General features: G+C 43.8%; 1 protein-coding gene across 3 annotated transcripts in view; it reads left to right on the forward strand.

Annotated features, from left to right (window-relative positions):
• Window positions 1-14738, forward strand: part of TXNDC11 (thioredoxin domain containing 11) — a 94404-nt gene that overhangs the window by 73029 nt on the left and 6637 nt on the right. For all 3 annotated transcript variants that reach the window (XM_083153338.1, XM_083153339.1, XM_083153341.1), the window contains 5 exons: window positions 824-1024; window positions 5175-5928; window positions 8197-8342; window positions 12039-12148; window positions 13004-13084. In XM_083153338.1, the coding sequence (XP_083009464.1) occupies window positions 824-1024; window positions 5175-5928; window positions 8197-8342; window positions 12039-12148; window positions 13004-13084 (1292 nt within the window). The remainder of the gene's footprint in view (window positions 1-823; window positions 1025-5174; window positions 5929-8196; window positions 8343-12038; window positions 12149-13003; window positions 13085-14738) is intronic.

Consider the following 14738-nt stretch of genomic DNA (forward strand, 5'->3'; position numbering starts at 1 on the left):
TTATCCTGTATAAATTCTTTCCCCCTTCGAATCCACCATCATCGGAGTCAAGCGCCGCCAATATTATTTCTTTCCAAAATTGACCAAAGGAGAAAAAAACTGCAGTGAATCTCCATCAATATTGTGGCAGCAAGGACTTCGTAACTGCGCCTTGGGACTTTTCTATACCCTTTTTCGAGTGTGCCGTGCCCACAGTATGGCAAGGGAAGCACTAAATATATACAGTGTGTATGATTACATAGACCCCAAATAATCATTAAAAACTCATGTCGACCTTTTGACCTGCCTATGTCAACAATCAGTGGTCAACCTAGACATTGCCTATCATCTGTACCGTAACCGTTATTGGGCACTTCACCTTTCCAGGGCAGTGCAACTCTCTGAGTTTGAGAGTGCTTCAGAACATTCAGCTGATTGACAAGGGAGCTAGTGTCACCCTGCACTGCTCAGAACATTATGCTTTTCTATCCACAGTTCCAGTATATCTAGGCAACCAACAATCGTGTACAGACTAATAAATTTTAATACCAATGGTATTTGACTGTTGCTGTCAGATTAGCATTTGGGTGTTGTAGTAATGTTCTTGCAAATTTTTGACACTTTTTATCTTCAGATGAAAACAAAGGTAGTAAAGCTAAAACCTGGCACGCTGGGCAGCGTTCCAGTACCTCTTTATTTAGGAGTTTGGGGGAATAGTAGTCATAAATGATTATAAATAACTGTTCTCCAGAGACTGCTGGACATATTCTGATTTAACACTTTTACATATGGGGATTTTGGATAGAAAATAAACCTTTTAATCATCAGTCCTTTTGGTTGACAGGTCTACCCCGACACAGAAATGAACTTCACTGCTGCAAATATCTGCAAGTGGGCACTAGACAATCGCGAGACCGTTCTGCACTGGCTGCGTCCTCATGGTGGCAAAAGCCTACTACTGAATAATGAGCTGAAGAAAGGGCCTGCTCTTCTCCTCTTCATTCCCTTTAACCCACTCGCTGAGGAACAGCCACTACTGGATGAGGTTAGTTACTGCAAACTTGGAGCAGTTGTTGATTGTTAAGATTACATTTGCCGGTACTTGTGTACCAAGTTTCTTACGTACGGCACTGTAGGAAAATTGCATTGCATCGCATGGGCCATTGTAACGACAGTGCTATGCGATCCGACTTTCCTATGTAATTTATTCACTGCTCTTTTAGCCCTGGGGATCGCATCACATTGCATTGCATCGCACCTCCCGCATATATAGGGTGTACGATAGCATTACATTACCTATACCATTATATCATTGTATGACATACAATGAGGTTTTAGGCACCCCCCACTATCCACTCCACCCCGAGGCATGGCGAGCACAGCGGAACGCGTCCTCTGACCTTTTCATACCCCTACTATCCACATCGGGGTGGAGTTGAGTTTATATGCGAGCCCGAAGCGTGGCGAGCGGACGCGGATTACTTTACATGTATTCCGCGTCCCCTAGCGGGGCTCGCCACACTATATAAAATCAACTCCACGCCGACGTGGATAGTAGGGGTATGAAAAGGTCGGAGGACGCGTTCCGCCACCGCTCGCCATGCTTCCGGGTTGCGTGGATAGTGGGGGGGGGGGGGGGTGCCTAGAACCTCATTGTATGTCATTATTGTATACCTAATGGCATTGTACACCCTATACAATATAAATAAAAGAGCACTGAATAAATTACATAGGAAAATCGGATCGCATCAGCACAATGGCCCATGCGATGCGATTTTCCTACGCAGAATAGCCCACTAAGCAAGTAGCTTAGTGGGCGCCATGATAATACGCAAGTACCCATTCGCCAAGTCCAAAAATGTTGAATGTCCATTATTTGAAGGTTTGATTTCCGTGAACACCTAACTTATACAGTCTTGTGGGGAAAACACACATGTATTTACAATATGTTATTTCTAAACAAAGTAAGAACAATTCATTTTATTTAGCTCAACAAAAAAATGAAGTCCTATATAAAAAAGAAAAAAAAGTACATTATTGCTGATCCCATGGCACTGATCCTATTTGAGGTGCTGCTAATCCCCACATTGGGTAACATCTGTAGTAGGGTGAAACTATGCCCTGTGCCCCTAATCAGATGACATCATGAAGTCACGAGGGAGCGGGGCTGCCATGGCAAAAGATGTGAGCCTGTATTCTTATTCTTATCTTATGTCTTCATATCCTTTCTAATAATACCAAAATAAAATATGTTGTGGATTGTCACATGGGATTGGATTCTGGATGTCCGGCAGTGTAAAAATTTGAAATGCTTGCTGTGATCACGAAGGCTCATTAAAGACTGTGGGGCAGATTTATCAAGCCTGGTGAAGAGATAACTCGGAGATAAAGTAGAAGGTGACAACGCACCAGCCACTCTAACTGATTGTCTGGTTCATTATCCCCTTCTACTTTATCTCCACTTTTATCTCTTCACCAGGCTTAATACACCTGCCTGTGTGTGAAAGGGAAGATCTACAACCCAGGTGCTCTGTTGTGAGCTCATGTACATTTTTTGGTAAAGTTTATGCACAGATTTACCATCCAAGGTGGTGGCATCTGGATAGGCAGAAATGTTTTCACACCTCATGGTAGAAGTATCTCGCTAATTGCATGTCAGCCATGGGTTCTCCTGTCCTGGTGACTGGGATGGAGAATATACTGGCGTTTCCCTTTTTGTGTAAAGGTGCCCATACACGGTGTGATTACTGTATACCTTTTTAAACTTTTGTTTCAAAACGTATCGCATATAGTCCAAATCGCACCATTCCATGTTGTGCGCTCCCACGTACTTTAAATTGTATAATACAAAAATGATGTGCAAGCAGTACTTTTTGTACTAAATCGCATCGCATCACTGTGGTAGCACATTGTATACAATATAAACAAATTACATAATGTAGTTTAGATCCTAATGGTATGCAGGTTAATTGGCATAAATAGCATTGCATAGCACTGAAGTTCAAATTGTACAGCACCATTGTATAGTTCAAATCGCACCTGCAACACATTGCACCGTGTATGGGCACCTTTAGGGTGCACAGCCTTTATCTTATTGCAAAGGGACATGATTGTCTGGGTAGTCTGTTGCCAGAAACTAGACCTTATCCTATACTTCTATACACATAGTTTGCACCTGTTTCACCTTTGATACAGAGCTACTCTTGGTCCAATGCAAAAATACATTCTGGCACACAATAGTAAAACTTAGATATGGAAATAAATGACAGGTGTGGTCCCTGTGGAAGTTATTGTGTTCGGTTGGACGCCTACAGATGGAGCCCCTCTCAATCAGGCAGGGCCTGGAGGTGGATTCACCAGCCGCTGGAAGGTAATGCGTGTGCACGAGACGCACGCGCATCGCCTTCAACCGGAGCTCCCACCCAACCATGCCCGTCTTCCTGAAGCAGAGACGGCCAGGGTTCCCGTCCCCCGCCGGCGGGAAACCGGGACGCGTGTGCGTGTAAGACACTCGCGCATCCCAGTCAGATGTAGCGTCCGCTCGCTAGTGGGGGTGGTCTGGGGAGCCCCAGCACTGAATGAGTGGCGCTACATCTGTATATCCCAAATGCCCTTTTTCTAGTGTGTTTCCACAGACCGTATAATGGAAGTGCAGCATACTGTATGTGCTTAGTACAGCAGTGTCCTATTGGCAGACCTCACCGGAATCCGTGTCCTAGCAGGACTAGCTGTTGTGTGAAGGAAACAGTAGGCTTAAAGCACACTATCTGTATATACTGTATACGGTAGTTAGTGTATGTAGAAATCAAAGGCAAACTGTTGCTGGAGTGATTGCAGCTTCCAAAAAAGCTGACCTTTTTAAGTGAAGCATGTAGGTTTGTGATTATTGGGGTTTTGGTAAAATGTTGATGTTTATCCCATATATATCATTTTTTTTAACCAGATTTTAAATGCATCTGTTAATCAAATGGCTATTACACTATATGCTTGTTACAGCCTTGTGTTCAGACTTTTTTAAAGCATTTGTTGCAGCATGACCTTTACTTCCAAATCACTTAGGAATTGCATTTTTGCTTGTAAGGACATCCAGTGTGATTACACAACTTGTTTATCAGCTCATGTGATCATGGACCTTATTCTGGTCCAAACACAATGCTGCAAGTTTTGCAGCGTTGCTTGTGGACTAAACTCCCCTTGCAGGTCTGCCTGCTGCCCCCTTGCACGCCGGACTGCGAAAGGATGTTTTTGCACCAGCCAATCAACTGTCATATTTGAAACACAGCTGATTGGCTGGTGAATTATCTCCTTACACTTTATCACAACTTTATCTCCAGTTTATCTCTTTGCCAGGCTTAATACATCTGCCCCACTATAGGAGTTACAGATTGCATATACATTGTAATAATACACCACAATAGAAAAAGTCTTCTGTCTAATGACTGGATATCAGTAACACAACAGTAATTACAGAGAATCCTGCTGATCAGTGCTGTTTAGTGCCAGATATATTTATGGGCTATACTTGCTGCTGATACACCTCCATCTCAGTACAGTTGGAACGCTGCTCCTGTCTGTGATCAGGGGAATCCGCAGCTCAAGAGGTGCGCAGCAGCAATTCTCACAATTGTCCTTTTTATGAGAGGCCATACCACATTGGTTTCAACAATACTGGGCCATCTACAGCCCCCTTTCCTCTCCTTAAAAACACTTCAGGGACACTTGAACCTGCCAATGGTACATGATTGAAGGGGGGCCCATTAGTGGAGCACAACTCCTGTGTCCTGGTGTGGGAACAACAGTATTAATATGAGGGGACAGTCCCTCCTAAACTGGTATAGTGAGGACAGGTTTTTTTTTATTATACTTGCTTACCACACTATGGGGTAGATGTATGAAGCAGTGATAAGGGAGGAGAAGTGATACAATTCCTGGTACTTTATCACTGGCCAATCAGCTCCTTACTCTTCCTTCTTAAACCCAGCCTGTAACTTAACAGTCAGGAGCTGATTGGCTGGTGATAAAGAACCAGGAACTTTATCACTTCTCCCTTCTCACCGCTTCATACGCCTACCCCTTAGCCTTGTATATTACATGATGGGTGGAATTATTTGTAATCCAATACATCATTTGTTTCCTGATTAAATACATTCCATTGTAACAACTGTTGAAACTGAAGTAATGTTCTAATTTCCTAGATTATGAAAGTTGCCCTGAATTATAATGGCTGCACCCAAAGCTTCTCTACTGCGCACATCCTTCAGGAGCAAGATTCTGGATTCCATCTGGATTCCCTGTTAAAGAAGTCATCATCATTTATAGAAGAGGCTTCAAAGCCATTCTCTTGCTGTAACACTGTTATCCTTCCTCAATGGCATTTTCTGTCTAGGGTTCATAATGTCTGTGAGCTGTGCGTAAATCAGAGCAGGGAGATCACCCTCAGCAGGTTGCCTCCCTGCAACTTCCTGGACATCTCAGCTGCCTTACATTCTTTCTACCTCAGGGAACAATTCTTCATGAACTTCATGTCTACTGTGAGAGAGTGCAGCAACTTCCTACATTTCTATAGTCCCTATTACTACTACACTGCATGTTGTCAGACTGTTAGTAGAGGACTTGTTGCTGCCAGCCAGGAGAATGTTTCCCTTTCACTTTCTTCCCATGGGAAGCTCTATAGTGGACAATCGCCCCATATTGTGCCTCACATTGAGGAGAAGAGAGATGTAGCTCACAGCTATAATTTTAGCAATGGCCATATTACTGGCCTCAGGTGCAGGACCAACAAGACCTTAAACATGTATCTCTTGGATTCCAATTTGTCCTGGTTGTATGCCGAGAGACTGGGAGCTTCTGGATCTGACCAAGAGAAAATGTTTGCTACCATCATTGATTTGAAAGAAGAAGTCCATTATATCATAAACCAGAGTCAGCCTCTCATCAGACCTACCTTAGGTATGGAGCATGTGTTACATACAGTATAATTGTACAGCTGAAAGTGGACGGGGGCTTATAGTAAAATATTGCATGTAGAAGATCTGTTTGCTGTCATTGAAATTGAAAGGTTGTGATTCGTGTTTTAAAATTAATCAAAGGGCATGAAAGGAATTATAAAAAAGTGAATAACTTTTATATCTGGAACAAACAATGGGCCTGATTCGGCATGGATTGCAAAATCTTTCTCTAATGTGAAAAACCATGTGCACTGCAGGTGGGGCAGATGTAACATGTGCAGAGAGTTAGATTTAAGGGAGTTGTGTTGTTTCTGTGCAGGGAAAATACTGGCTGCTTTATTTTTACACTGCAATTTAGGTTTCCATTGCACACCTCACCCAAATCTAACTCTCTGCACGTGTTCCACCTGCCCCACCTGCAGTGCAACATGGTGTTCTCCCTGTGTAGATTTACTCTTTATAGATGTTATGCTTCCAAACATATGTGTGCTGCTATGCCTATGCATTTTCCTAGTAACAATGCCCAACCTCCGGGGGATATTTGTCTAATTATTGGGGCAGTACCGAAACAAAATAGTCTGAGGTCTCCTAGTGTAAGCCTTAGCGACTGTGAAAGCCACTTTTATTTAACCATGTTCCAGAACGCATTGAAATAACAACTTCCATCTTCTGGTTCATCTTACCCCAGGTGTTGTGTTACTGTGTTACATTATTCAGTGACTCAGTCCATGCTAATGGATCTCTGGAGCAGCTTAAGCAGCAATAAGTATTTACACTTTATATAACAAGCCCACAACCTATTTATCCCCAACACAATGAGAAGTGATGTGCAATTACCATGGTAGAGACGGCAACTAAAATAGTATAATTGCTCATATGCAGAGTATTCCCTTTCATTATGTTTTGGCACAGCTGGAAAGAAGCTATAGCTGTAACTTATTCTGTGTATGGGTTTGCTTACATGTAGTTCACATTAGCCCCGCAATGGGCCTTATTCTAGTTCACTCTTTCTAACAAAATCCTTCTTAGATGGACAAAACCATGTGCACTGCAGGGGGGCAGATGTAACTTGTGCAGAGAGAATTAGATTTGGGTGATTTATTTTGTTTCTGTGCAGGGAAAATACTGACTGTTTTATTTTTACACTGCAATATAGATCTCACTTTGAAGTAAAACCCCACCCAAATCTAATTCTCTCTGCACAAGTAACATCTGCCCCACCTGCTGTGCACATGGTTTTGTCCATCTAAGAAGGTTTTTGTCAGAAAGAGTGAACTATAATAAGGCCCAATGTTTCTAGATCTGGTCATTCACTACTATGGTGAGCAGCCACATTTCTTTATTTTGTTCATGGGGGACAGCAGATGACAGGGTTTATGTTCTTTCCACCTGCTATTGGACAAGTTTCAGTCAGACCATTGTAATGGTGACTCACAAATAGGGATATCTGGCCTCTTTACATGACACTCTGACATTAGGGTTGGCATAAGTAGCTCTTTCCCTGGGGTTATATCCTTTGAATGGGTAGGAGTAGGTAGGTAGGTAGTTTTGTCAGGTGGTAGTACTTCGTTCATAGAGCACATTGGTATGTGACTGTTGGACAGCCACACCTGACCACTCAGTAGTCAATCTGCATAGAACTCCACTTGTCTGGCCACCATTTTTCCTTCTCTCAACCTTACATTTTGCTATATGTTGCAGTTTACAATACACAACACAGCGGCAGTTCATTTAGCCCTGATAATTATTTGGGCACAGACAAGAATGGCTTTTTCACCTATTTTAGCTTTAGGCAATTCAATTAGAACCTGTTTTATGTACCCCAAATAATCTGGTTTGTGGCTAAAACACAGATTCGTGAGCTTGTCATGGTTCCTATGCATTTTCACTGATCAATTTGCAAAACTGGGTTCATTATTGGTGATTGTATATCAGAGCCTGCTGACTTCCCGGATAAAAAAATCACAAATGAGTGGTTCTAGCGGCCACTATTCTTAGCGAATTGGATTATCTCCTCTGGCAAAGTAACATGGTTGATTGAATTTCATCACAGTATTGCTATTGAGATCTTGTCACTTTGGTTAATATAGAAAATATATGGAGAGGGGCCCATTTTTTGCCCCAAAACGATCGCATCTTAGTTTTGCTCTAAGATTGAGAGTTTAATACAATAACTCAGATTAGCAGGATTTAGTACTATAAAGTGCATTTTATTTATTTTTGTCATTTTTGTTTTCATTTCCTATATGTCCTGTCACAATTCTTCCAGAGGATTTTATCCAGAATTTCAGCAAAGTTTACAGCCCATTGCGGAGACATCTAGTCAGTGACCCGGCTCTCGGCAAGCTAAAACACCAGCTAATCACTGAAGTGACATCCAGCACTTTCCATCATATTGTTCTGGAGAGCAGGAAGGTACCTGGTAGCATTGTTGTGTATTTACAGCCTGCATAAGCTGCATGGCTGTCTGCTGCACTGAGCTGTTGTAGCTGAAAGAAAACCTTTTGTTATACACATTTCCTGCCCCCAGGATTGCACATTTCAGTGGAAATCTTTGTAAGCTACTTGAAAATGCAGATTTCCTCTCTGTGATATCCTCAGATAACCTGGCAAGAGTGAGAGCCCTTTATTTTAAAGTGATCAAACTAATGGCACCAAACTAATATATACTAATGGGGGTAGTAGGTAGGAAAATACCAAATGATAAAATACCCCACCGGTGTAATTGCTGGATACGTTTTTCTTCAAGAGGTAATTATTTACAAGGCAAATCCAGGTTGGTTTTGCCTTGTAAATAATGTCCGCATTAAAAAAATATGTGTGTGATAGGCTGGCATCCTGCACCTTTGGCAAACTTTGACCCTATTACATATGCCCCAGTCTGTATATAATTTCAATATGGATATATTGGGGCATATTCAATTAGCCACAGGCTTGGTCCTATTCAATGAAGACCTTTTCATCCCGCAGTAATTCCATGGCTAACGCGCATTAGGTTCTGGGTTAAGTGCTTGTTTTAAGGTGCAGAAAAGCCAGACTCCGGGGTGTATTTAATCCCCTGCCGCTATTTTCGATGGGGGGAATAGCGGCGGGCGCCTATTCAATTCTGTCTTTCCTGACAGCATTGAACAGGCATCTCGGCAAAGCAAGCCCAACATTTAAAAGCAGTTGGGCTCTAATAAAGACCCTGCATAGGGCATATATATCTCAAGCACAGCGGAAATACTTTGTACCGGGAGAGTCGGGAAGGTGCTTAAAGTGTAAAGGCCCGAGGGCTGACTTCTTCCATAGCATGTGGGACTGTGGACGCATAAGGAAATTCTGGGACAAGGTAATGGGGTTCATAAATAATGTATGTCAACTAAAACTATCTAAAGATCCTCTCGCTATGCTGTGTGCTAATTTTGCTAACTGGAACCTTCAGGGCCGGAAAACAGCACTGATTCCTTTTCTCACCATTGTAGTGACAGTGGCAAAAAAAATCGGTACTTGTTTCCTAGCACGGCCACACCGATTCAGATCGGGGTGGTCGTGTCTGAAAAATCGGGTCGATCGCATGCGATTTGGTCGCATGCGATGCGATCGACGCGACCGACCGATTTTTGACCCGATTTTTTTCATTGAATCCAATGTAAATTGGGTCCCTGGGACCCAATTTTACATTGGATTCAATGAAAAAAATTCCCAACCCCCCCAAATTTAAGCGCGTTAACCCCAGCCCACGATAGACGCCAACCCGAAGCGTGGCGAGCGCAGCGAGCCCGCGAGGGGCGGCGGTACGCGTCCTCCGACCTTTTCATGCCCTACTATCCACGTCGGCGTGGAGTGAGAATAGAATAGTGTGGCGAGCGCAGCGAGCCACCGAGCCCGAAGCGTGGTGAGCGCACGCGGATACCTTCACAGGTAAACGCGTCCCTTCGCGGGCTTCACAGGTGTCCGCGTCGCCACGGACACCTGTGAAGCCCGCAAGGGGACGCGTATAACTGTGAAGGTATCCGCGTCCCCTCGCGGGGCTCGCTGCGCTCGCCACGCTTCGGGCTCGGTGGCTCGCTGCGCTCGCCACACTATTCTATTCTCACTCCACGCCGACGTGGATAGTAGGGCATGAAAAGGTCGGAGGACGCGTACCGCCGCCCCTCGCGGGCTCGCTGCGCTCGCCACGCTTCGGGTTGGCGTCTATCGTGGGGTGACGACGGGGACATCTATAATGTAAAATGGGTCATATTGGCCCATTTCACATTTTTTCACATTTTTACAGCATTTCAATGTTAAAAAATATTTTAACATTGAAGCCTATGCAAAAATCGGGTGCATCGCGTCGGGACCAATGTTAATGGTCCCGACCGACGCGATGCCCCCGATATTTTACCTTCCCGACAAGATTTCAATGTTAAAATATTTTTTAACATTGAAGCCTATGGAAATATCGGGGGCATCGCGTCGGTCGCGTCGGGACCAATGTTAATGGTCCCGACCGACGCGATGCCCCCGATATTGTCTCCTAGCCGGCAAAATGGACCTGATTTCAAAAGAAATCGGGTCCATCGGGGGTAATCGTGTCCCTTAAGTAAGGGACACGATTACTTAAGATTGTGGCCGTGCTAGGAAACAAGTACCAAAAAATCATATTGAGAAACTGGACGGTGTCATCCCCCCCGTTTCTTCATCAAGTTCGGATAACCTTGCTGAATTTGCTTCATCTGGATAGACGATCCACAGTCCCGCATGTAGAACAGGGAGTCAAAAAATTCATGCATAAATGGGGGGTATATATTGACTCACTGGATAATGACACAAAGCAACAAATTTACTCACTATATGAAGGTACCACATGGTACCTAACCAGATCACTCAGTACTTCATAAATGGCAACCGAGACCTGGGGAGGGGAGGGGAGGGGGGGAGTTAGTTTAGTTAAGTTTAGTTTGGGGGTATGTAATGTTCAATTATTATACGGTAAATGCAGAGAAAATGATTACAATGTTACATTTGAATATACAGAGCTTTATTATTGTTATCATGATATGACATGGAATGTATATGGAACAATTCTCTGTACAGATGTATCCTGCTGTTTATTGCTTTTCTGTTGAAATAAAAGAAAAATGTTTAAAAAAAAAAAAAAAAAAAAAAAAAAGCAGTTGGGCTCCTTTTGCCAAGAACGGATGTGGATTGTCGAGCTCACGGCCGGATGTCGACAAATCACTGCAGTTTCTCGCGGCCACGCCCCCTTTTCGGCACTCGGCAGACAGGACATAAAATCCCGCATGCCGAGATGCAGTGTAGTGGGTCGAGAACGGGATCAGGTCACAACTGTTGGGCCGGCCCGACAGTCGTGACCCGGGATTAAATACCGCCCTTACTGTTGATTTGTAGTTGCATTCTCTTGCACCTCAGGAGCGTGTGAGTAGAAACCATGGTAAGTGTAGGCTGCAATTGAACAGCTCCCAGCACTGCATTTAGTCTGTATTAAGCCCTATGGCTAATTTAATATGCCCCTAAATTGACGACATGCATGTCAGTCATGTTAACATTCTAAACCATGTCAATGTAATGACTACTAGCCATCAGTTACATGTATTTCATGTAACTGGCAAATGAACATTACTAATTTTACATGGTCCCAACAGACACTTTGCTGGTCCAGTACATGACCTTGCATGCATTATGGCTACAGCAGAAAATGTCTCCCCCCCCCCCCCCCCCCCATCCATGTTGGAATCATCAGCATAAGTAGGAGTTAAATTGCATCTTCAAGAATTCAAAGCTCTAGATGTGGTAACTGTGAATTCCATCCCATATACCTGTACATCTATAAGAGCGGGGTATGTCTGTAAGACTCTGGTGAATGAGCCATTCACACATTGTGGTTGCAGCACTGAGTTTATGAAAGAAGTATTGTCAGGCGGCAGTTGGTGGGAATGATAATCCTGGCATTTTCTAATTTTAGAGAGGTACTGTATGTAGTGTGGTCAGCGGACCAATCACAGGGCTGCTTCATTCAAACTTCTCAGTTCAGACTTGGATATAAAGTGTAAACAGTCACTGTGCATCAGTGTTGTACTAGGTAAATGAAATCATTTATAACCACAAGAATTGTCTCTTCAACAGGATGTGTTGTTGCTGTTCTACACAACCTGGTGTGGTTTTTGTGCCACATTGAATCATATTTTTATCCGTCTTACCCATCTTCTGGCTACGGACAGTCTCGTTGTAGCTAGGTAAGATAGCAATTACTATTTTTTGTCCTGTTCACCTTATTACTATTTAGATGCAAAGATCTAAAGCTGAGCGCATATTACTACAAATTATATGCACGATAACGACCAGCCATAACGACCTTTTAGTACATATCATCTAGTGTGCACACACTATGGGGGTTATTCTTGTTCATTCGCATCCACCATGCGGGGGGGTGATGTTGTGCGTATGCGCAGGGTCATTTCTGTGCATGTGCATACGCCGGGTGCGTGCGGCAGGACGAACAGACTGTTTGCCGGGCAGCGGTGGATAGTCACACCCATGGGAACACTCAGCCGTTCATGGGAGTTCCCATTAAAACGCTGGGCATTCCCATGGTATTTGGCCCATGACCTGGGTGCGGGGGGCGGGCAGCTGATATCACCAAATGTCAGTTGCCCGCCCAGTTCCTGTCGAATGTGCACGCATATCTAAGGTCACCTGAGAGTCACTTTAGATCTGCGTGCACTCACCACATCATTCGATAGTCGCCAACCATCGAATGATGTGGGTGTATGTTAAACATCAATTCCCAGCCATTTCTAACAAACACAGCCTACGAGAGGGGGCGGGCGGACCGGCATTTGGCGGGTGGCATCTGGGGGGGCTCGCAAGGCTGCTAATGTTGTAGACTTTGGGGTAAATTTAGCGTTCGTTAAGTTACCGCTTTGTGTATTGTGACAATGCAAAATTGTGCTTGGTTAGGGCCATGATGCTGAAAGAACATCCCGCGCTGATGTGTTTTGTGCTTGCCAGGTTATACACACAGCTGTAGGAGGTAAGAAGAGGAACAAATGCTTAAATACTAAATTCGATCTGTCCTCTTTTCTTCCAAGGATAAATGTTGCACAGAATGATCTTCCTTGGGAGTTTATGGTGGACCGTGTTCCCACTATCATGCTTTTCCCCCAGAACAGGTAAATGTTTCTTTTAACCATTTCAATGTGAAACCTTTTTTCTCATTATTCTTAATTTACAGGCAATTGTCCTGTGTTTGGCACAATATGCAGCCACCTATACACCACCGGACACATTTTCCATATATGATGGATGGGCCGTAATAAAATGGGACAAAGTGGACATACTGTATAAACATATCGATGTACAGAAAAATTGAAGACCTATAGTTAAGAAAGGGTGTGACGTTATGGAGTAGGTGCCATTTGCCAGTTAGCGCTTTAAAATAAAAAATGAAAAATCCACCACATTCTGTGTTTCCATAGATACACATAGCTCAGTAGAGATCATACAGGGAGCTCAGCCTCTGAAGCCAGGGAGAGTGGCCCCTGGAACAAAGTGGACAGTATGGAGCTTGCATAAAGTCATCACTTACATGGCATCTAGCTAAAGAGGAAGTTGGGCTGGCGCTGGGTGTTCTGCCTGAGTAAGAAGAAGCTTTTTACTGTAAGAAGAATAGAAAATGCCGCTTCCCCTCTACTAAAAATACAGCAACAGGAAAATGTGTTTTATGCAGCCGGTTCACACATACATACCCTAAGATTGGAAATAAAAGCTGATATATATATATATATGCATAAAGCAGTTAGCGCCTCCGATATCATTTAGAAACTCTGAGCTATTAAATGTGTGTAATTCTGCTGCTAAGCCTGAATACATGCTCAGGTGCAGTAAGTCCCATGGCCTGAAAGTTTTGCCACTATAATTGTGTATTATTGTGTACACTCTTTGTTCTATATGTTGGATACAATCCCCAGTATCGCATTCTGATTTCACCAGCAACGTTTTCCTTGTTTTACTTTCATTTTTCCAGCGCTTACCCTGGTGGAATGCGCATTACAGTAACTTAAAAGATATGCTGCTGTAAAAAATATAAATAACTGAATTCCTTACAGGATGCTTTCAACAGACAGACGTCAATCTCAAAGTGTACTTGTGCCCCCAATATAGCAGGCAGTAAGAGTTAATGGGCAGTATTCAATGCGGCCGGTGAGGGGGTTAAACGGCGGGGTTCACCGAAAACAATGACCCTTGTCGTTTATCCCCAGTGCCGACCACTCACTGTATTGAATGTCAGATGACGGCGAGGATTCCCCCAAACAGCGAGGTTCGTGGCTAAAGCAGGGACGCCGCTGCATTTAGCCACAAGCCTCGCTGTTTGGCGGCCGCACATGCCGTTTCCGGCCGCACACGCAGTTGCCTGCCAAGTTTATTTCTACTTTAGATTGTGGGGCTGCGCTTCGAGATCGGATCCAGCTTAAACACTGTTCGATTTTGATTTGATTTTGGGATGCTGCACCCTGCCAATAGATATAGCAATACAAGCCTTGTCAATTGACTTGGGGGCTTTCCATATTTTCTCCTTCATCCACTAGGTGTCACTGGAGTTACACTGGGGAATAGAAGGCGACCACAGGGAGCATGGGCACTTTAAATAAAAGATTAGAGTGGCTAACTCCTCCCCTTCTACTTCCCCTCCAGGTCAGTCTTAGTTTGTGCCCGAAAGGGAGCGGACACACACTAGGTGCTCTCTGAGCACTTCAAAGATTTTTTAAGCAGCATGGGTTTTTACTCTGCGCAGAGGACAGGCAGATAGCGTTACACTATCTGCCT

Source organism: Crinia signifera, chromosome 7, assembly GCF_055691185.1.
Source record: "Crinia signifera chromosome 7, ASM5569118v1, whole genome shotgun sequence".
In the NCBI taxonomy this organism is placed as follows: domain Eukaryota; kingdom Metazoa; phylum Chordata; class Amphibia; order Anura; family Myobatrachidae; genus Crinia; species Crinia signifera.